General features: G+C 44.2%; 1 protein-coding gene across 2 annotated transcripts in view; it reads right to left on the bottom strand.

The window, feature by feature from the left end:
• Positions 1-23,845, bottom strand: part of LOC147733074 (pancreatic secretory granule membrane major glycoprotein GP2-like) — a 211,246-nt gene that overhangs the window by 81,100 nt on the left and 106,301 nt on the right. For both annotated transcript variants that reach the window (XM_086957635.1, XM_086957636.1), the window contains 2 exons: positions 9,502-9,704; positions 5,175-5,335 (listed from right to left, as the gene is read on the bottom strand). In XM_086957635.1, the coding sequence (XP_086813761.1) occupies positions 5,175-5,335; positions 9,502-9,704 (364 nt within the window). The remainder of the gene's footprint in view (positions 1-5,174; positions 5,336-9,501; positions 9,705-23,845) is intronic.

Genomic DNA, 23,845 nt, shown 5'->3' on the forward strand with positions numbered 1-23,845 from the left:
CTACGGTTTTCTCTTCCCTTATCCTCACTTTCCCTCCTCCCCTACGACCCACTACTTTCTCTCTCTTTTCTCTCCTCCACTAATTGTATTGCTGATTGTTTGATTTAATGGTTACTTGTTGTTCTTCTTCTAGTATATTGTTGAACCCCATTGTTGCACTTCCTTTCGTCTCTCCTGTTGTCTCCTACCGCATCCTTCCTCTATTTATGTCTCTCCCTCCCTCCTCTCTCAATGTTTTGAGACTGAACTATTTTGTCTGATGCCTGATGGAGCTACTTAGTTTAGCTATAGGGGAGATGGGTGGTGGATTCCCTCCTTGGTCGTCACCTACCCAGTCGGTCTTTAGGCAGACTTCTTTTCGTCTCTCCTTATTGTCTCTTCCCTAGCTCCTATCCTCTATCCAGTGAATCTCTCCCCTCGCCTGCTACTCTGCCTACCCCCTGTCCTTTGTGCTCTTTGACTAAGCACTGCTTCTCCCCTTGTTGGGGAAAGATCCAATATCTATTCTCTGGAGTCTCAGCAAACTCGTTGAGTGAGTCCACTGTGCCAAGGGAGCCACTCACACTTGAGGTATGGTATGGCACCCCTTGCCAAAGCACTCCCTCTCCCCTTTTTGGGGAAGGATCGAGTATGTTGGCCTTGGAGTCTCAGAGACCCCTCTGAGAGAGTCCACTGCATAAAGGGAACCTCTCGCAATAGAGATAGGGAAGGGATACCACTTCCCCTGGGATCACAGCTTACTGGACTTTGGACTTTGCCTTGACTCCTCTACCGGTTTGTTTCCCCGTCAATTTTCCCCTCCTCTCCCCATGCTGTGTCTCTCACCCTCCCCTCCTCTTTCCCACCTTCATTATCTGTATACTTTCCCTACTCCAACCCCCTCCCCTGAATTTCTCACCTTGCCTCCTTTTCCCCTTACGTATTTGTGCTTATTGTTTATCTCGACCTTACAAGTAACTGTGTTGCCATGCTCTAAGAACTGTGTAACCTTTGTAACGATGTAACCTGTAACTGTGATCTGATGCTCATGTAAAGCGCTCTGATACCTCCGGGTCAAGCCAGCGCTATATAAAACTTTTTAAATAAATAAATTAAATAAATAAATACCCCAAACCCCAAACCTACCCCGGAACCCTAAAATACCCCTGTACCCCAAAATCCAAACCTAGCCCTGAACCCTTAAAATACCCCTGTACCCCAAAACCCAAACCTACCCATGAACCCTAAAAATACCCCTGTACCCCAAAACCCAAACCTAGCCCTGAACCCTAAAAATAACCCTGTACCCCAAAGCCGAAACCTACCCCTGAACCCTAAAATACTCCTGTACCCCAAAACCCAAACCTAACCCTGAACCCTAAAAATACCCTTGTACCCCAAAACCCAAACCTAGCCCGGAACCCTTAAAATACTCCTGTACCCCAAAACCCAAACCTACCCCTGAACTCTAAAAATACCCCTATACCCCAAAACCCAAACCTAGCCCTGAACCCTAAAAATACCCCTGTACCCCAAAACCCATACCTATCCATAAACCCTAAAACGACCCCTGTATCCCATATCCCAAAACTATATCTGAACCCTTAAAATACCCAATCACCCCAAAACATATACCTCAGTACCCCAAAACATATACCCCTATACCCATACTTACCTTATCCAAACATTTAAAAAAACCATGCGTTTACCATTCATGCATTTACAACGAATTTCGTTGTACATGTATGCGTGGTAAAAGCATATAAAATGTAATGCCATGCGTTATATTGGCATTGAGGAGTCATGGTACTTTCGAAATGAAAGTATGCGGAGTGTTGGTATGCGGAAAGAAAGTTGCTTAATAATGGGTGTTTACCTTCTCCCGGTAAGTACATTGGTGGCACGGCGGCCCACATCTCCAGCAACATACTCATATTTTTTCACCACCCATTTGAAAAATGCACAGGTCTCTCTCATTGATGGCCAGCACCGACATACACTTTTAGACACACCTCCCTCCACAAGTTCGAGTATTGCGATTTAGAGCTGGGGAGCTACGTTTGAATCTCGGCATCAGCTCAACATCCTGTGATTCCAGGCAAATCGCTTTGTCTCCCCGTGCCTACCACAAATGAATGTGTTCTTCTGTAATGTAAATTGTGCTCATGCCATGTTGTCGAGTTTGCTCTAAGTAATATTGCAAGGAAAAATAAAGTAGGGAAACTCGAGTTCACACACTACTGAACACGCACTCTTAAGTGCATCAGCAGTGCACTGTAAATCGGAGCGTTTCACCGGCCTGTCACAGATAAGAAATGCTATCAAAACGAAATCCTACAAAACAATACACTACTGGCTGGCAGCAATTCATACTCGGACAACGTTGGGACGGGCTGCTAGTCTAACCATAAAGAGAAAATGCATCTCACTGATTCTATCGCTCACACCATGGACGGTGCAGGTAATACAGTAATCATTGAGTCTGATACCCTCACCAAGACAGAGGAAACATGGTTATTGTGAGGAAACAGGGGTTTTACAGCTGTTCCCCCATTTTTTGCCCCCATTTTTGACTGATACTGGTGTTTTCTGACTCTGATTGTGCCTTCAGTTCTTCTAACTAGGCCCAGGGCCAGTGCTCTGCGTAAAATGTAATGGTAATTTGGTGTAATTACAATTTCAAATGGCATGATAATCTAACAGTTACCTCCTAGTATATGGAAGGCATATAGGTTTAGAGGCCCAGTAGATTTAATGTACTTGAGTGTGCAATGCTGTAGTGCCTGCACTCATTTTAAAAGTTTTTTAAATAAAACTATGTCCAAATTCGACTTTTAAATGAAAAGTTCTTCCAAAGTCTTAAACTACCTTCTTCTTTACATATAAGTCACCCCTAAGGTCTACGCTAGTTGCCCCAATGGTAGGGTGCATTGTTAAAATAAGCACAGGCATTATAAAATATGTTTTATATGCCCTAGTGAGGGAAAAGCTGACAATTTCATGTGTCCCCATTGTAGTACATTAGCTCCGTAAGCTAACATGGAAAGGCTTTATTTAACTTTAATACATTCTAACATTTGACAGGAGTGAGCTAAAATAATAGTTCAAAGCATGAACATAATAGTTACAATAAATCCATCAGCTTGCCAATGTTGGATCTATTATAACTATTTCAGGAAATTAGTTTCAGAACTTCTTTCCCAACATTACCTACAATCAGCCCAGTAGCAGCCTCTACTGATTGGCCAGCCCTTGAAAGGCTGAGCCAAGCTGCCACAATCAGGTGTGAAGTGGCCTGGGCAGAGACAAAGGAGGCATCTGGTGGGAGATCTGCTGCCTGCAGATGTCAGGACAGGAAGGGGGTTTGGCAGCCAAACTGGTCTTCAAAGAGAGAAACACAGTTAGTTCAGGTCAGGCCCACCCCCATTTCCTGCACCTCCAGTCAGATGGGAGCCCCTGTAATTGAATTAAAAGAGGAGCTGGAAAGAGAGTGTAGGGAAAAATTACCCTCACCTTAAGATTGGCCAGAGCTGAACCTCTAGGAGAGATGTTCTACACCCTGAAAGCAACAGCTTCAAAAGAGCTTAAAGAAGTCACCTGCATTGACTCCATCAGACAAGCCCAGCCAATCAGCTTTACCTGTACTTTGAAGGATTTGAAGAGGTGCATTGTGGAAATTGTAGTCCCAAACCTCCAAGAGACAAATCCGAGCTTCTGGACCCTTGGCTGGTGTTATGGTCCCTCAAAGACCCAAATGAAACATCTGGAAAATAAGGACTGCGCTGCTTGACCCTTGGACTGCACAAAAGAGGACAGCACTCATAAGGATTGCATCTGCTACACTCACAAGGCTTCACAACAAAAGGACTTACCCTTTCATAAAGAATTAGTGTACTCCCTTATCAGCAACAGGTAAGACCGTGGTGGAAAGGCTGCCTGAAGCACCAACAACTGGGACAACTCCAACTGACTAGCTTTACCTGGATTTTACTTGAATTGACAAGGTGCATTGTAAGAGTTGTAGTCCCAGACCACAAGAGGCAAAACAGAGCTTTTGAACCCTTGGCTGGTGCTTTGGACCACTTTCTGCATCAAGAAGCACTCCTGGAAGTGTAAAAGTGTTATATCACATGCAGCCAGCTGGACCATGTTATCCATTTGAGTGCTATTAGTTTCAAAGTGCTAGTTTCACTTTTGAAATGAAAAATCCATATCTCAGGTTCACTACATTGGATTTTGTCATTCTGGTGCCATTTTAATCATAGAAATATTTCCTATTTGTATAAATTGGTGTTGCATTTTTATTTTGTGTTGTGTCTTACATATTCACTATTATCAGTGTTTTTAAATGCTTTAGACACCTGTCTTCTAAGTTAATCCTGACAGCTCATGAGCCAAGCTACAAAGGGCTGAGATAGGATTCATTTTTTGAGAATTTACTGGGACTTATTTGTAATTGTGGTGTTATTACCTGTTGTAGGTACCTACCTGCACCTACTAATAAACCAACTTCCAACAGTTACGGGTTAGACAAAGGTATGGTCACTGAGACTGTCGTGCAGACCATCAAATATGAAGAAGACCTCCAGCATTCATGAAACCCAGGAAAGATCTGAGACTGTCATTCAGCGGGCAGCTATTTCTGAGCCCAGGTTAATCTACAAGAAGAGCAATATGACCAACAACTTCATATATTGCTGAGACTGGGGCTTTCACAAAAAATATGGCTGTCACTTTGAGCACGAGCTATTACTCAGGGCAAAGCTTTCACCAAAGCCAACAACAGTCACTTATACAAGATTTATTACTGAGAACTACTCTGAAAGGTAGTCTGTTGTATGCACTGAATGACTTCTCAGTGTTTTGGCCATCAAGAGTAGTCCTCGGTCTTACATTTATGGCATGACTTCCCCGACGGGTACTGATTTATCACATTCACAGAATGACCCTCAAGGGAGTGGCTCCAGCTACCAACAAGAGAGTTACTCAAGATATCACACTCACTGAGTGACTGCAAAACGGAATGATCATCTCATCACACTCACTAATTGATCGTTTCAAAGCCACCCACTCTTTCAGACCCATTCAGTGACCACCAAGAAACTTGCTCCCATAATTACATGCACTGAGTGATCCCTGTGAGGAATGCTCAGCCTATTGTGCTCTCTGATTGACAAATCCAGAGTGGTACTCACAAATTTGCTGAATGAATTCCTATTTGTAAAGCAGCTGTCATTTCAAGAGGATACGAGCAGGAAAAAGTAAAGACGACATCATTCCTTGCACGGACTTGATTGGAATAAATCCTCCCCGGGACAGTGACATTATTGGTATATATCAGATAGGATCCACTCGTCTGGAAGGAAAGAAAAAGAAACAGCAAGCATCAGATATCCAACAGAATGTTCCCAGTGAGAGTTTGCACTGCCTTACACCCTACTGGTGGTCAGCATATAAAGGATGAAGGGTGGTCCTATTGCCAGCATTGTCCAACTACAACCCCGGAAAATCTCCCCATTAGTACCCTTCCTTGAATATAACAAATGAGGTTCAGCATATTTATTTGATTTTCATGTAGCATACAGACCCAAGGTTGTCAGCTTGCTGTACAATCAACCACATTTATATTGGGCACTTTTATAAACAGCATCACTTCCAAAGAGTGAATAACAATAAACCATATAAAGAAGCACAGTTGGTAAAAGAAAATAGAAAACACAGCAACATTGGGTACAGGAGGATCCAAGAGAACATTCACTAGGGGGAAGGGAGATGTTGAAGGGGAGAAAACAGGCAAGGCATCGGGTATGACCGATTGAGAAGAGAGCAAAGAAAGGACAGAAGTAATAAAATTGGTAAAAGGGGATATATAAGCAGGAGAAATACCAGGAAAAAGCAGACAAAACAATGTTTTACTGGATTAAGAGATACGATCAGTTGATAAGTTGGTTTGATTAAGTGGGTTTTGAGTGTCTTTCAAAAGCTTATCAGATATTAAGAATGTTGCAGGTGTATAAGCAAAGAGTTTCAAGTACAGCTGTAACCCAAGCCGTCTGTGGAGTTGCTCCCAAGAAGGATCAAGATGCAGCTTTACTTGTTTTGCATATATGTGTCCTGAGTATTTTACTCTGAAACTCGACATTTTCAAGACTTCTTAGTTTTAAATTGGAACATGGGGTTTTACTACAACATCTGAGATAATCCTTTTGCTACATGTGGAGTACTTTATATGTGAGGCTGGCCAATTTAAATTGTATCCTGTCTGTGATGGGAGAATATTTGTAAGGACTGGTATAGCATAGTCATATCTTCTGGTGCCCATGGGAGGAACACCACTGTAAAATGGAGGACTGCTTTCAAAGGATCTAGCGAGTTTGAGGATATCTCGCCAGAAGAGAGTTCCTAACGTTAAGAGATGTTGAAATAAATGGTACTACATTGTGAAATTCATTTGAATCAAGGTGATTTTAGTTTTTCATGGTTTTAACTTTCTTGGTTGTGAGTTCACTATCTATTATCATGGATAAGTGGGGTCAATTTACAAGCCTCTAGATTACGCTGATTTGGCTTGAGCCACAGTAAAATGAGCAAAACATTACTGTGAAAAAAAGTAAGTGAATCGTTGTAGGGTTTGGTATTCCAAAGCAAACACACCAAAATGAACTCCTTTTACTGGATTTAGGGTCCGATTTATAGTTTCGAAGAGAGGGTACTCCGTCGCAATAATGGTGACAGAGTACTCTCTCTGCAAAACTGAAGATCCACCCTCCCCATTAAATGCCAGTCAGACCTTCAGTATGTCGACGGCAGAGACATAGTCATCTCTGCCGCTGACATACACCTCCATGGGCCTCACAGAGTAAGGCCTTTGGAGGGTTGGCCATTTGTTCGCTATACAGAGTGGGCTGACAAATGGCCAGTTTTCACTGTAATCCTCGCCAAGTAAAATCTGGCAGTAAGAGTCAGTGAATACTGGAAAATGACCCCATGTCAAGGTGGTCAATGTTTTTTTACCTTCAAAAATAAAATCCGACGTACTCATTTATGGCCGATCCACCTCCAGGTGCTTATGCCAACAAACCCCAACTACAAGGCCCACAGCTAATGGAATTCGGAAATATTGTATTTCACCAAGGTGCCATCTACTTGACCCTAAAAAATTGCATTGCAGGCATACAACTAAAGGGAATATTAACAAGGAATAGCGATATTTATCGTAAAATGTCTTAGCACATTTTTTTTATCACTGGATATGTTAGCGGAGAAAACATGCTATTAGCAAAGTTTTTCTCTATTGTGCTAAAATATCCATCTATAGCCGCGAAATGCGTGAATATAGCTGGAAATCCGGCAATATTCACACATTAACGCCAATGGGGGCTTAACGTGACAATCCCCCTCCCTTTGGATAAATAGGTAAGTCATGTTTCTAGCAGGAGTTAGATTATAGCGATAATCGCGCTTAAGGTGATATTTTTTATCGTTTTGTCTGCCCTGATAATAGGCGATAGCTGTGTTAGAGACTGCTTTCAGTCGCTAACAATTTGGGTACGCCCACTTTGCATGTCATTAGTGATAAATATCGCTGACATGCAAAGCGGGCCCCAAACCGGTCGCTATCGCCTAAAAGCTGTCGCTAACTGCTGTTAGTGACAGTTTGCTGATAGGGCAATAAAAATATCGCTGCTTTAGCCCCAAAAAGTTCTGCTAAAGCGACGATATGGCCTTTTGCTAATATGCCCCTAAGTTTTTGGAGTGACCTGGCAATTGTGGCGCTGTTCATCAAAATTGCTTTTTCAGTTCAAGATATATAATTATTAAGAAAGTCAGTTCTTGCCTTAGCTCATTTTTGGTAGTGATTAGGGAGAAATTGTGGTATTTTATTCTTAGTTTGATAATTGAAGCAGTCATTCTCAACTGTAATGGCTGTTCATATACATGCACAAAAAGAAGTGTTCGGCTTGGGAAAAACAGGGACAGCTTTGGCATTGTGACAGTCCACAAGAGAGGTGCCTGAAGGCTGCATGCTGCCTCCAGACATTCCCTTCTATAGATCGATGGACTGAATGTAGTGATCCAGCATGCAGCTAATGACATATCACTTAGGGCTGGTCCCTAAATTCCTGCACTTCAGGATGCTTATAATACTGTGTTACCCCCTGCACACAAAATAGCCGAGGAAAAGAAACCTTGCCTCTATTGGAAATCTATGTCTTCTGTGGTTGCATTTGCCATTTCTTAGGCTTGGTTTGGGTACTCCTAAGTAGTGCATAATATGGAGGATAGCTGCACCATGGGACACAACAGTACCCAGGAGGACCATGCTGCCGAACACCGCATAGGTAACTGAGACTTTTGAGTAACTGACACTTTCGAGTAGGTTTACAAATTTTCAGAATCCACAAACACTGAGAGAAAGTGTACTGTAAGAGGTAAGTTACAGGCCTCCATCCCATATGTAAGGCAATTGGCTTACTATTGCCTGGGTAGGCATCTATGACATATGGGTCTGATGAACAACTCGCAAAATAGCACCTTGCAAAGTGCGATTTTTTTGCAACTTGTGAGGCACTATTTGAGATGTACAACAGTGTGCATCACACTGTTTGCAATTCCCAATGAGGTCGCAAATTGTGAGCTTCATGAAAATTAATAAGACTCTCGCAATTTGCGACCCCCTTGGGAATATCAGGCACTCTCAGGTATGGTGGCCTGCTGGGCTCAGCAGGCCACCATACCTGAGAGTATTGCAACTCGCTAAATAGGCTTTGTACATTGCCCATGCTGTTTTTGTATGAGCAAATGGGTTCGCAGACCTGTTTGCGCATGCAAAACGGTAGTTATTCAGGCCCCATGGTGCATTACTGTCCTCAAAAACTGCATTGGCACATAAATGGCTGCCTAGCACAAACGTAGGCACCCTTGCACCATTGCGGAAGGGTACCTGTGTTGAAATCAAGTGTTTTTTTTGCAGAAGGGACACCTTCCTTCACAAAAACAACTGTTACATCACCCTTGGGGAGGTGCAGGGTTTTGACACATTCCCATATTTGCGCTATGTTGTAAATCTGGGAATCAGTCAAAAACCATGGGAGTTGAGTGGGAACACCCACTGCAACGTACATGGCATGCCTTCTAGAGGCAGTGTGAGGCAACGCAGCGACTTGCATTGCCTTACACCATATCCACAAGGTCATGAAAAGCCACACAGGGTGGCTTTCCGTGGCTTTGTAGGTATGGGTCTGCACCATGTACCTCCCGAATGTAAAATAAAGTGATATTTCGGCAGTGTGCTGGGCTGGTAAATAGGCCCCTAAGCCCTTTAAAAGAAATATCTCACAGGGTGGGGGAAAGGAAAGATGGCCACATTTGCATACTCCTACTCTTGTCATCTTTTGGCCTTGAGTGATAGATGCAGGAGCCATTACAGCCAATGGAATTACACTTTCTATCGCCCACCCTGAGTCCTATGTGTATATCCTGCAGTAGTCAGAGCAGGATACTCGCAGTGCCAGCTCTCACCGTCATGATGGTTCCACAGTATGATGATGTTTCTAATTCAAAAACAATCTCAGCTGTGCTTGCATTCTTCCGGACCCCGACACAGCTGTTGTTTAAAAGGTACAGGTTAGATGAGTCGTATCCACTCCTCTCCAGTTGGCATTTGCTCACATTGATCTTTATCTGGCCGGACAAACACTGAAGATCCGGGGTGGGAGGCAGAGCTGCAGGGAGACAGGGACAGCATCTCAGAATCATTAGAAGAAACATCTGACAGAACATCTCTGAGATTGCAAGCAACCCTATCACAGTTGAAACAGCACTTTAGTGATATAACATATCCATTACATTGCCTACTATTATGAGTTAAATATACATGTACTACTCTTAACTCCACATCCACTTATCTAATCATACTGTGCAGTGATGTCGATATAGCGGATCAGCGTACTGTATGATGTTGTGGTAAGGTCGATAAAGTCGCTATAATTACTTTGCAATGCTGTGTAAAAGTCTTTATAGGGGATGACTTGCTTTGCAATGTTTTTGTAAGGTCAACATAGTGGATGGACTTACTGAGCAATGGTGTGGTAATGTGAATATATTGGATACAATATTTTTGTAGTTGATATCTCAACTATGGAATTTTGGTAGACCCCCATCTCAGACAAGAGACATTAGGAATGATCAGAAAATGCCAACACAAAACACTATACAACTATACAAGCTTAGGGGGAGGAGTTGTTGCATTGAACCTCCTTTGACTCCAGTGAAATCACAAGATTTATGCGTTTAAAAGTATACAAGCTTAGGGGGAGGAGTTGTTGCATTGAGCCTCCTTTGACTCCAGTGAAATCACAAGATTTATGCGTTTAAAAGTATACAAGCTTAGGGGGAGGAGTTGTTGCATTGAGCCTCCTTTGACAGCAGTGAAATCACAAGATTTATGCGTTTTCCACCCATAAACCCTCAAGAGCCTCTTGCATGCTACAGTGTGGCTAGGAGGAAGGAAGGAGTCGAAATTCTAGAAAGTAAACATCGCTATTATGGCTGTGTTTACATTCTCTTACTGTTGTTTTTTCCACAAGCAAGGAGAAGAAGGACAACAAAGGCAGAGCCATAGTAACCACGGGTCAAGACCTGGATAGCTGGCTGCCTTCAACTGATGTCAAGGCGTACAAGTATTCTGAAGGCACTGTGGTTTTGGTTGTTGCATTTTATGAAATTTGTTATTGCCTTTGGCTTTTTGGTGGTTTTGCCTCCTGAGATTGTTGGACCTCTGAAGCCTGAGTGTCAACCAGCTTAGTTTCATGGAAAGAAACCACAGTGTAGATTGACACTTTTTAGATTGTGGCAGGTCAGATAGTTTTTTCAAGCCTGAAAAATAAATATGTTTCTGCCTCGGGATCAGTGTCTTCCAGTTGGGCCACATTTTTTAACATGTCGACTGACAGAATTATCCTCATTCTTGAGTTAAGGTGTGTCTGGAGAATGCTTTGCAGTACAAGCAGACACCACAGGTTATAATTAATAAACTGATTTGTAAAGGGCATGGCAACCCCAAGGGGTTTCTCAGCACTGGCAAAACAGAAGGACTGAAACAGAAGGAGTAGAAGAGATTTACAAGACCTAATCAAGGAAGATGGAGACGCTCACAATTTCGAGCCCAGATAAGACAAGGAATGACCACCTTGTCTCAACTTACATAACCTAGGGACAACTTCAAGGTTCACATTACTAGAACGGACAGGCCAACTAAAACAGTAGGGTGACACCAGTGACATGAGGTATAGTGGACCAGAATTTGATGAAGCTTTAAACACATAACGCAATGCTTTCAATTGTGCTTGCTTGATAATTGGGAGCCAATGAAGGTCGCAAAGAAGATCGGAGACTGAGGAATGCTTAGGAGGAGGAAACCATAACCAAGCAGCCACATTTTGAATGACTTGTGGTAATTTAAGTGCAGCCTTTGATGCCCCCGTACAGAGAAAGATACCATAACTGAGCCTCAAAAGGATCAATGTCTGTACCACCCTCCTTTGGGCTGAAACAGGAAGGAGCCAAAGACTTTTCCTTAGCCACCTCACAACGCTTAAAACAGGTAGAAGCTACCTTAGTAAAACCATCAGCTTTCTTAGTGGCACATTTCACGGCACTGCAGGATTTCTGCTGCGTTAACTCTTCTTCAGGGAGTATATTTTAACTTAGGGATTTTCCAAGTTGTGTGGTTATTCCACACTAGCTCCTTGGAAGCTTTTTTCAGGTTTGAAATCTTAGTGAAAAAAGTAGTTACAAGGATATTCTAGAAAAGTTGGTTTTGAGTGAAACAGCCACCCACAAAACCTACTTTTAGGGTTTATAACCTGTTGCAATTCTGTTGTATGACTTTTTACTCACAAGTGAGCAATGTTGGTGTTCAGAGATTAATATAAAGGGGCATGGAAATTGAAGCTATTTCTGCGCTTTGCTCAGGCTGTCACAAACTCGACCATAAGGAGGGCAAAGGGGAAATGTTGCTTTGTTGCAGGGATTCAGCTCAGGAACAGAACTATGTTTGAGACCACAGAACATCTGTATGCAGGGACTGAGTCACCATACCACCTCAATATCTCTGAGCCCGAGTCCAACTAGCTATAGTGCCTCACTTGCCCTCCTAGCCTTATCAGAGAAACAAATTATTTGGCACATCAGAATGCAACACTCTCTGCCCTCTCTCGGATCGTGGTAAAAGGATAAACCCTTTCTCTCTTTCACTTGTACTCGTCCATAGTAAGATAAACCAAAAAAATATATATATATATTATATATATATATATATATATATATATATATATATATATATATATATATATATATATATATGTATATATACATGCTCCTGGGGTTTCCAACAATCGAGCAGCACCCGGGGTGCGTGCACCTTCACCAAAGTGTTTCAACGGTATGGGCAGTCTTAACGTTTGAACATTTAAAAAGGCACCTGATTTGCCTGACGTGTTTCGTAATAACTTCTTCAGAGGCAATCAGAAGAGTGCATGATGATACCTCGTTTCCCTCATTTGTTCATATTGTGCGTCCCAATGGGCTGTTCTATACGAAAACTAACACGTTGCCTGATGGCAATTGAAGTCCATTTATTAAATCCTGAATTAATGCACTCTGTAATTCATGCAGGATAAGGCTCTTCACAAGAGCCCCAAACGTAGAGACTGTCCTCAATCCAGCATGCACGTCCCACATTCGGGTCTCTTCGTTCTTGCGTGTCCCGTGGCCCCACAGTTTCGGGGTGGTGCCAGCTCAGCGACAGGACGGCCGCTATTTACATCTGCTCCTGGGGTGTCCAACAATCGTGCAGCACCCGGCGTGCGTGCACCTTCCCCAAAGTGTTTCAACGGTATGGGCAGTCTTAACGTTTGAACATTTAAAAAGGCACCTGATTTGCCTGACGCGCTTTGTAATAACTTCTTCTGAGGCAATCAGAAGAGTGCATGATGCTACCTCATTTCCCTCATTTGGCCATATTGTGCGTCCCAATGGGCTGTTCTATATGAAAACCAACACGTTGCCTGATGGTAATTGAAGTCCATTTATTAAATCCTGAATTAATGCACTCTGTAATTCATGCAGGATAAGTCTCTTCACAAGAGCCCCAAACGTAGAGACTGTCCTCAATCCACCATGCAGGTCCCACATTCGTGACTCTTCGTTCTTGCGTGTCCCATGGCCCCACAGTTTCGGGGTTGTGCCCGCTCAGCAACAGTCCGGCTGCTATTTACATCTGCTCCTGGGGTGTCCAACAATCGAGCAGCACCCGGCGTGCATGCACCTTCCCCAAAGTGTTACAACGGTATGGGCAGTCTTAACGTTTGAACATTTAAAAAAGCACCTGATTTGCCTGACGCGTTTCGTAATAACTTCTTCAGAGGCAATCAGAAGAGTGCATGATGCTACCTCGTTTCCCTCATTTGGCCATATCGTGCGTCCCAATGGGCTGTTCTATATGAAAACCATATATATGAAAAAGATATATATATATGTATATGTATATATATATATATATATATATATATATATATATATATATATATATTAAAGCCAGAGAAACCTAACCCCCTCCCTGCTGAAGCTAAATTACTATATATCAAAGATCTTTCGGATTAGAGGCAGACCTCGTACCTTAGCATACATAGATGGTTGTTCTACATCTCAGCTTACGTATTGATGTTGTCTTTGAACTCCTGCTCCATGTGTGTTTTCTGACTCTCTTGTACTCAGTTATATGACAAGACGTATGTGCTCTTAAACAGTAGCTGTGCTCTCGTGTTATGTCTAGGTGCTAGTGTCTGACCAAAGAGAATAACAAGGGGAATTGTTATTTGACCTTGTCTAAGTTGTTCAGACTAAATCCCAGGAAAAGAACAAAATACTAAAACATATTCAGCTACTGTGTGAAAGTACAGTTTATCTCAAAGCAAGTGTGTTTACATAGTAACATGTGCAAATGAAAATGCGGCCAACAACGTGCACATTTACGCTAACATAGGGAAAACCACAATGGGACACACACGAAACACATGACAGCAGATATGTCGTTTTCTCAACTCTCCTAACCCCACTTTTTGCAGTCAGATGTCCTGCCCAAGGCACACAATTTCAACCCAAGGTGATGATGAAACAGACATTTCATATTCGTATTTATTCATTTGTCGAGCTCATCATAATTATGTGTAGGGAGTACCCGCATGTAATCTTGTTTCGTGTAAATGTGCGTATTAGAAATGTGACATATGTTCATGAACTTACGTGTCATGTTTTAGCGTATACCAAGTCAATGTATGAAATAACCCAGGTAATCAATGGGAAAAGCAGAAAACATTTACGTGAAAAAACATGCTTCATTAATGGTGTATTAGATGTGGTATAATAATTGTGCTCCTTTTTGAAAACTACAATGTGTTAGCTAAAAAGTAATGATGATGTTGTTATGTTAGTCAAACATGTAGTCCTGAAATGAAAACCCCTAACAAAACAATTGCTTTACGATTAATGTTCTGAATTTTTGTGTGTACTGTGGAAGCTGTTCTTTCTCACGTTTTACATTGCAGATGGAGAAGCATTTTCATAGGAATAGTAATGTCTTTGTTTTAGCAGCTAGGCAAGAAGAGAAGAAGATACACTTTCATGTCATTGTGATGATAAGGAACAAGAGTCGGTTTCGCACATTTGGACTCTTGCTTTTGGATTGCTTGTATCCTGATTCTCTACTAATAGTTGTATGTATTCTACACCGACTAAACTCGGATCTGCCGATTTGGCTTCATGCTATTTCTTTTATATTTCTACACTCTCATGCTGAGAGGAATCTATGTTCTGTTGTTTTTGGCTTTGTAATACATTCAACTAACTTTCTCCAGTTGTCCCTTGGTTATTGAGCATCAAGATGAGTTATTCAAAATTGGTTTGTTAATGAAGTTGATTTTCTCCCCTTCACACTTCCATGCGACTTAAAATATTCATCGTTTGGTGTTTCTAGATAGATACAGACCGGATGGGCCGTGCCCTTTCAATTGGTAGAAGTTTAGGATGGTTTGCACATGAAGTAAGGGTAGAATCTAGAATTTGGTCCAGAATAGTTTGAGTCCAGAACCCCAAAAAGTCCCAAAACCAAGAGCGGAAAATGAAGGAGTCCGGCAGAGTCGGTTGAGCTTGACGGTGCAGCGAGAACAGCAACGGAAGGAGGAGTGAGTATAAAATGATGTATGTGTGATATAATAGATTGTGGGAATGATTTGATTGTGTGATGTCTTGTGTAGCTAGTGTGAAAGTCGAGTGAATGTGGTTTTGGGTCGGACGTGACCCAAAGATTGAGATTTGAGTTGCAGGTCCTGAAGTGGCCTAAGATCTTGGGATATTAAAAGGTGTAGAAGACACCATGACTATTGTGATTGACTTACCTGGGACTAAGTTTGAAAAAGACCCTCACCAGAACGTTATTCCGGACATCGCCATCACAATAAGAAGCAGAGCGGGTAAGCGCCATCTAGCCCTGCAGCCTCCCTGTGTCCCAAGAGGGATTGACCGCCAGCTCGCCAATTCACAACTTGCAGCACCCGCTTCGCGGGTGCCGCTGCGCGGCGACTGGGGTGGGGTTGAGGCTGCAGGCACACCAGAGAACAACACCCGGGAGGAAGAGAGATCAGCGGGAGGCGACTGTGAGCGCGTGGGGGCAGGGACTCCAAAGACCAGGAGTCCCCGCGTTGCACAGGTGTGCACGGCCGCGCCCACAGCAAGACACGCCCCCAGCCGGCCAATCTGTGGTAAAAGCAAGCACGTCCAGAGGGCAGTGGGACTCAGTTTGAAAAAGACCCTCACCAGAACGTTATTCCGGACATCGCCATCACAATAAGAAGCAGAGCGGGTAAGCGCCATCTAGCCCTGCAGCCTCCCTGTGTCCCAGGAGGGATTGACCGCCAGCTCGCCAATTCACAACTTGCAGCACCCGCTTCGCGGGTGCCGCTGCGCGGCGACTGGCGTGGGGTTGAGGCTGCAGGCACACCAGAGAACAACACCCGGGAGGAAGAGAGATCAGCGGGAGGCGACTGTGAGCGCGTGGGGCAGGGACTCCAAAGACCAGGAGTCCCCGCGTTGCACAGGTGTGCACGGCCGCGCCCACAGCAAGACACGCCCCCAGCCGGCCAATCTGTGGTAAAAGCAAGCACGTCCAGAGGGCAGTGGGACTCAGTTTGAAAAAGACCCTCACCAGAACGTTATTCCGGACATCGCCATCACAATAAGAAGCAGAGCGGGTAAGCGCCATCTAGCCCTGCAGCCTCCCTGTGTCCCAGGAGGGATTGACCGCCAGCTCGCCAATTCACAACTTGCAGCACCCGCTTTGCGGGTGCCGCTGCGCGGCGACTGGCGTGGGGTTGAGGCTGCAGGCACACCAGAGAACAACACCCGGGAGGAAGAGAGATCAGCGGGAGGCGACTGTAAGCGCGTGGGGCAGGGACTCCAAAGACCAGGAGTCCCCGCGTTGCACAGGTGTGCACGGCCGCGCCCACAGCAAGACACGCCCCCAGCCGCAACGCCCCATTTAAGAATAGCACAACACCGCTTAGCGGGACGCCCGGAGCGAAGCCCGGGCAAAGGGCGGGCCCTCTGTGGCCCTCAGGGGCCAGAAGAGGCCGGGCTGGGCCAGTCCCCTAAAAATTGCCCCCCCAAACACCTCACAACCGGCTACTACCATCTAATACAGCACCCCCTGCAATGAGGAAAACTGCGAAGAAGACCAGGATGCCCACTCTAAGATCGAGCACAAAAGCTAAATCGGATCAACCACCATCCCTACCGACCCTAACTGCCATTGATAAAATGCTTAAACAGACTATAGGGGCGGTTTCCGATGCCATAGCTAATACTGAGAGAAGATTGTCTTTACCACCTGTAACCATCATCCAAGACACTCAGGAATCACTCTTCAACTTGTCAGAAGCAACTGAGAACTCGGTAGAGGAGACTTACACCAGCCGGCCCATAACTCCACCATCTTTCGCTGACCTTCCCTGTGCCCAGGCGGTCGCTGAAACCAGCAGGGACAGTCCAGGTGCACAATTAAGCAGTCAAACAACTATAAAGGACTTAGATGCACATACGGAGGAGAAAATGTCGCATAGGGATGGCCGCAAGCAAGGGAGGAAAAAAGGTCATGTAAAGTCCAGCAACCATAATCTGGTCACACCCATTACCCCGCCTACTCCGGGAATACCATGCTGGATAACCAACATGGTGGCGGATTTGAAATCTGACCTAGAGCACTCCATCACGGTACTGTTAAAGCCCCTTATAGCAAAAATAGACAGATTAACATCATTGGTCAATAACAAGGGGATAAACCCGAAATCTCATCCCGTGCAGGAACGAGATGTGACAAATCCCAAGGCTCCCGCTACAACAAATCTACCGAAAGATAAGGCCCCTTTAGTGCAAAATGGTGCCCCCAAACCCAATAATGCTAATAACATCAGTGTCATGCAGAAAGGAGCCAAGGAAATACAGAAGGCCGCCTCCACCCCACAAGCAGGTAAAAATAAAAATAAAAATCAATCTTTAATCGGTAACAATAAACCTTTACCTAGCTCTTCTCTAACACTTGAAGAAAATAAGGCCCAAACCCCGAAGGCAGACCCCAAGACCCTCCCCACTCCCACCGTGGCAACTAACGACAAGAAAACAGCCACACGCTTCCGGACAATTAATCTCCCCCCTGAGGCATTGCCATTTGTGGTTGTCCTTACAGGAGTGCCCCCATTAAAGGAGGGCCAAAGGGAATCACAAATTGAACTAAAAAACAAATGTGCTCAGTGGCTGCAAATACATAGGCCCTTACCCCCAAACATCTATGGGGAAATCCTCTCAGTGAGAAGGGGCGAGTGGATTGGCAAAGGCACCAAGACCATCGCAGGAGACATCATTACGGTGAATTTCAGAGACATGACAGCAGTCAACTTCATCTGCAACGCCCCCCCGAGTTATACCCGCTCACAAATCCACCCGGTCCACCTATCTTATTTCTATCCCTTGGCACTTCAAAGGCCCAGGCAGAATTTCATTCAGAACAGAACACCACACCCGGGTTTCCAATATGGCCCCCCCCAATGGCAAAGGCCAAACCCTGTATTCCCAGTATTTCCTACTTATGATTCCTCATTGATGCAGTACAACCATTGGAACAGGTTCAGTACACTCGAAGGGGTGGACTGACAGAGAAGGACTTGCTACCCACCATCAAACCAAAGCAGGAACGAGCCAAGCCTTACATCATTAGGGGATAAAGAGGGAGCAACCCACGGACAACTTGACTTTATGGACCCTGTGTACACCACAGAAGGTAGGAGTATACCACCATCCAGTACCCAGGGCACAGGGGAGGGGACATACTACGAGAACAAAATCGTTAACCCCCCCGGGCTGCAACCTAGCAGGGCTGTCGCACCCGCTAAGGACAAACAACTAAGTCCACCGAAAGGCGAAGGTAGAGGGACACTCAAGGCAACAACTTATGATAACCTACTTATAGCTACCTGGAACATCGCAGGGTTAGCGACAAAGTTCACATCCCAGGACTGGCTCAGCTACATAAGGAAATTCCACATCCTATGCCTCCAAGAGACCTGGGCTACTGAACCGCATGAATATAGCATGGAGGGCTATAAAAGCTTTTTCGTACCTGCAAAAAAAGCTACCTCAGGAAGAGCGAGCGGGGGGCTCGCGATTTATGTCCATTTAGACATTGATGGCACCTGGTCCAACACCAAATGGGTCACACGTAACCTTCAGGTTCTAAGGTTCACTTCGTCAAGCCTAACCTTCTTGTTAATGAATTGGTATAACACACCGGCCATAACGGAGAAGGGAGTAGCTATAAAAGAACTTGAGACTTGCCTGAACTTTTTAGCTAAGACACCAGAGCCCATGAATTTAATTTTAATGGGAGATTTTAATTGTCATCTCTGTGAAAATCTGTTACCTGCCAATAATGACTGGTCAAATTGCACAATCATGAAAGGCCCACACTTCACCCACTCACCAGAGGGCTGGGACCTAGAGAGACTAATGAAAAGGAACAATCTCGCCCATACTATGGATCTTGCCACTCTAAATGAGAGAGGAGAACTGACCCCGACATTCAAAGGCAGGGGCTGCTATTCTTATATTGACTTTGCACTAGTCTCTGCTCATCTAAAAAGACTTATCAGCACAAACCTCATAGAGGCCAGCAGCTTCAGCGATCACAACCCGGTGATCATCAAAATGGAAGGATTTGTCTTTGCAGCGGTAAAGGGAAAGGTCACATTGGAAAGAGTGGTAGACCAGGGTAGAAGAATCAAATGGGCCAAAATTGATGGGAACTGCTTCTATAAAAAACTGTTATGTGAAGCCTCAGCAGCGATCGACAAATGTCTCGACCCCTGCGTAACTGGAGGTGCGGTGGTGAAAGCATTTGAAGAAATCGCACAGGTAGTAAATAACTCCCTTCGAACCAAGGGAGTGAATAATAACATCTCCTCAAATCCCCGCTGGTTCGACTCCAAATGCACAAAGGCGCTGAAAAACCTGAAGGACAGCCTACATGCCCAACCAAGGGACAAAATAAAGGTGATAAGGAACAGAGCCGAATACAAAAAAGCCGTGAAGGCACGAAAAAAGAGTATACAAAACCAGGCCTGGGTAGATCTAAGGGACGCCGCAGAAAGAAAGGACTCTACTGCCTTCTGGAAAGTGATCAATGCCCCATGTTTTCAGGACCAAGGAGCCCCAAAAATCTTGAATACCATCTTGCCGGAGCAATGGCAGAAACACTTCCACAGTCTGTATAACCATTCAAATCATACACCCCAAGAGGAGTTTCAGAAGGTCCACCAGCCCACTAAACCAAATTTCACCTTAAAGGAGGTCGAATTGGGAATAACCGGACTAAGCAAAAACAAGGCGCCGGGTCCGGACGGAATACCACCAGACTTATTCCTAAGCAAACCAGAGCTATGGGCTCCGTTACTCACGAGGGTGCTAAATGAGGCAGCGGAGGTAGGCCTCCCCCAGTCCTGGTCAACGGCGACCATAGTCCCTATCTACAAAAAAGGCAATCGGGACGACCCCCAATGCTATCGACCCATCTCACTCATTGATGTGACAGCTAAGGTCCTGGGTCGAGTCATCCTATCAAGATTGCAAGATTGGGCAGAGGAGCACCAAATCCTATCTGAAACCCAATATGGCTTCAGGAAAGGCAGATCTACCACCGACCAATGCCTAAATTTATATCTCCTGATCGCAAAATATACCATCGCCGGGAGGGGGTCAATACATATGGGGTTCATGGACCTCTCTGCGGCTTTCGCCCGCGTAAACAGGAAAAAACTCTGGGCTATGCTAATGGATCTAGGTGTGGATCACTCCCTAGTTGACACCCTACAAAATCTACATCGTAACACCTCAGCATGTGTGAGATACAGTCAGGAAGGAAAAAAGACCGACCCCTTTAGTTGCAATAGTGGAGTAAGACAGGGGTGTATCCTCGCCCCATTCCTTTTCTCCATTTATATCAACGCATTGGAACAGGACCTTCTCAAACTTAAAGTTGACTCACCCCAAATCGGTCATCGAGCTGTACCTGTACTACTTTACGCCGATGACGCGGTTTTGCTCTCGAGAACACCCCTGGGTCTACAAATATTAATCGATGGGTTCGTCAAATTTATGGACAAATTGGACCTGGCAACAAACCTGGAAAAGTCCTTTATTATGACATCAGGGAAACCTACAAAAGGATCTTTTTCTTATAACATCGGGTCACACAAAATAGACCAGGTCAAGTCCTTTACATATCTGGGGGTATTATTCGACCACGACCTATCGTTCAAACCCCTGATTGAAAAACACTCGACCAAACTGGCGGCCGCAGTAGGAGCAATCATGGGGTTCGGGCAGAGACTAGGGAAATGGTCCCCGGAACAAATCTTGACCTTATATAGATCCATTTGCTGTGCAAAAGTAAGTTATGGAGCGGAAGTGTGGGGCTTTTTGGGAAAAAAAACCCAGCCACTCCAGACGGAAGAAAATACATTTTTACGAAGAATATTAAAAGTCCCACAGAGTGTATCGGCCCACATCATACACGAAGAGCTGGGAGAACCCTTCCTGGAGGATAAAATTAAAATTAAACCCCTTCTGGCTTGGGTGAAGGTATGGACCAACCCCGAGGCGGCCCTAACCAGACAAATTATCGAGGATTGCCTTAAAAGAGACAAGGGCCATGCAATCCCCTGGCTGAAATTTGTTAAAGATTCGTTAACAGAGATTGGTTGCTCTGAATATTTTTTAGCCCCCGACTCTTTAACCCCGGAGTGTAAAACCTCGGTTAAAAAACTTTTGCTCGCACAGCTGAAATTGACAAGGGCAGAAAAAGAGAGGCTCAAATCTACCAATCTCTCTTACAACAATCTCACCCCGAAGCAAGGTATGGAACCTTATCTAAGGGTCATGTACAATGCGCAGGATCGCTACCTCATAACCCGATTCAGAATTAATATGTTACATCACATCCTTGCAGTACCATCTGGATTTACCCGCACAGTGGAGGAGAAGGGTACCTGCGGCTGCGATCATAGATCTCCGCAGGATACCCTTCATTTTGTCCTACTGTGCCCATTCTACGCGATACCAAGACGCAAGTTCCTGGTGGGTATCCTGAAGGAGCAAAGATTTAAGCAAGAGAAACTGGCGTTGAGATTCCTAATGGAAGCAGAGGACGCTCACACTTTATTCTGCACGATAAATTTCATTCGGGTCGCAACAAGACTGAGGACTACCAGAGACATTGTCCCTTAAAAAAATTGCATTGGACATTTAAATTTACCAAAACTATCCTGGCCCTCCCATTAAGTACATAAAATCTTAAACATTTATATTTTTTAGACTAAATATTTTTAACATTGCTTTTTAACCTGTGTATGTTGTATCTGTGCTTTTATGGTGTCTTTTTAAGAACCGAATAAAGTTTATAAATTGAATTGATTGACTTACTAGCAAAAAAGGTAAATGTACATTATCTTGGGAAAAACCTTTAGTTTTTTGTAAAACCCTCACCCACCAGGGTTATCCCTTGCTGGCATGCTTCATCATAGGGTCCTTCCCGTTACTGAGCGGAGAACAATGAGTGGGTGTATAAGAGGGGTCCGACTGAGCTCAGTGAAATCACTAGAGGCTGGACACCCTGCCGCGGCAACCATGAAGCACAAGCTTCTGTAAATACGTATTATAACGTTGGAAAGGATCTGGCGATATGAACTATTACACACCTGTGCGTGAATGTGCGAATGTAGCCCGTTTTCAATGCATATAGTTTTGTATAGGTATACAACTTGAGGTGTGGAGCTAGTCCTGGAGAAATTACTTTCAATAACTAGGTCCTGAAGAATAGCCAATAGGCATAGGCTAGTATCATGTCGACCAATAGGGTGTGTGAACAATAAATTCCATTAACACCCTAAACTTTTTCCCTGTTTTTTTAACTTACAGACTAGAGGTCATAATAAAGCACTTTTCCCACTAGCCAGGTCATTTTAAGTACACGCCCTTTAACTTCACTCTTTCATAGCACAACATCTGCCTCTCATAGTCTATATAACCAGTTCTCCCGCGTAGTCGTCTGGTCGCAGCACGCCCGTTCCGTAGCAGAACGGGAAGGACCCTAAGATGAAGCCTGCCACCAAGGGGTAACCCTGGTGGGTGAGGGTTTTACAAAAAAAGTTTTTCTTTTTTCCAAGATAAGGTACCTACCTTTCTTGCTAGAAATATGACTAGGTCTTTTGTTTCGATATATACGTCTGATTGGAGGGCGTGCCCCAGCCTATATCCTCTTTCTCCCCCACCCTTTTCTGTTCATATTGTGATTGACTGACCGGAGAATTGAGGAGTTGTCGTGAGACATTATTGAATCTTCACCTAAGACAGGGAACTTTGTGTGAATTGGACTCATATGAATCGTTTAGTGAATCTTGTGTACTGAGGTGAACTATATCGATTCAGGTGACTCTTGTAAACTTTATTTATGTAGTAAACCTGGGGGGTTTTATGGTTTTCTAACATGTAAACCGAATAAAGTATTTTGATGATGATGATGATTCAGGTGACTCACGCAGGTCTAGGGTTTCCATGTGTGGACGTTCTTAAGTGATTGAATTCTATTGATCTTCGAGAATGGCAGATAATTACTGATTTATGATTGTGTAAGCGAGTGCATGGAGAAATTGTGATTGAGAAAGAAATGCTGTGAGGAGCATGAGTGATGTCAGACTGTGCCGTGCTGTGATAGGACGGTAGGTGTAATGCCGTGCTGGGCTTGGTTGGTGACCAGCAAGAATACTCTGTGGTTGAAGCAGGTCATTGTATTGCATAAACCAAATAAAAAGTGCATTCATTTGTATTGGGGAAAGTTTGTAAACTCTTAGAAATCATGCAATGCTTTAAGATAATACGGAACATGTTCAGAGGTGATGAAGGGGCACTTACTACAGTGGCCAAAGAGGCGAACCCTAAGGATACTCCAGCTCACTATTTGGCAACAAAAGTTGGGCTCCATACTATCAATTGGCTCCAAAATTGGTACAAATGTACTGAAAGGGAGGTAGAATTGTCATTCCCATGATTTAGCTCATTCAGGTTGGAGGTATTCAATCAACTCAGAGCAGAGATGTTCTCAATGCTACCTTTGCTGAGACATACACAGTTTCAGGCATTGGATGGGTGGATGCATGCTGCTTATGCTAGACAGGGGGGAAATGCCAAGGAAAGATGAAGAAAG

Source organism: Lissotriton vulgaris, chromosome 2_1 (assembly GCF_964263255.1).
Source record: "Lissotriton vulgaris chromosome 2_1, aLisVul1.2, whole genome shotgun sequence".
Taxonomy (NCBI): domain Eukaryota; kingdom Metazoa; phylum Chordata; class Amphibia; order Caudata; family Salamandridae; genus Lissotriton; species Lissotriton vulgaris.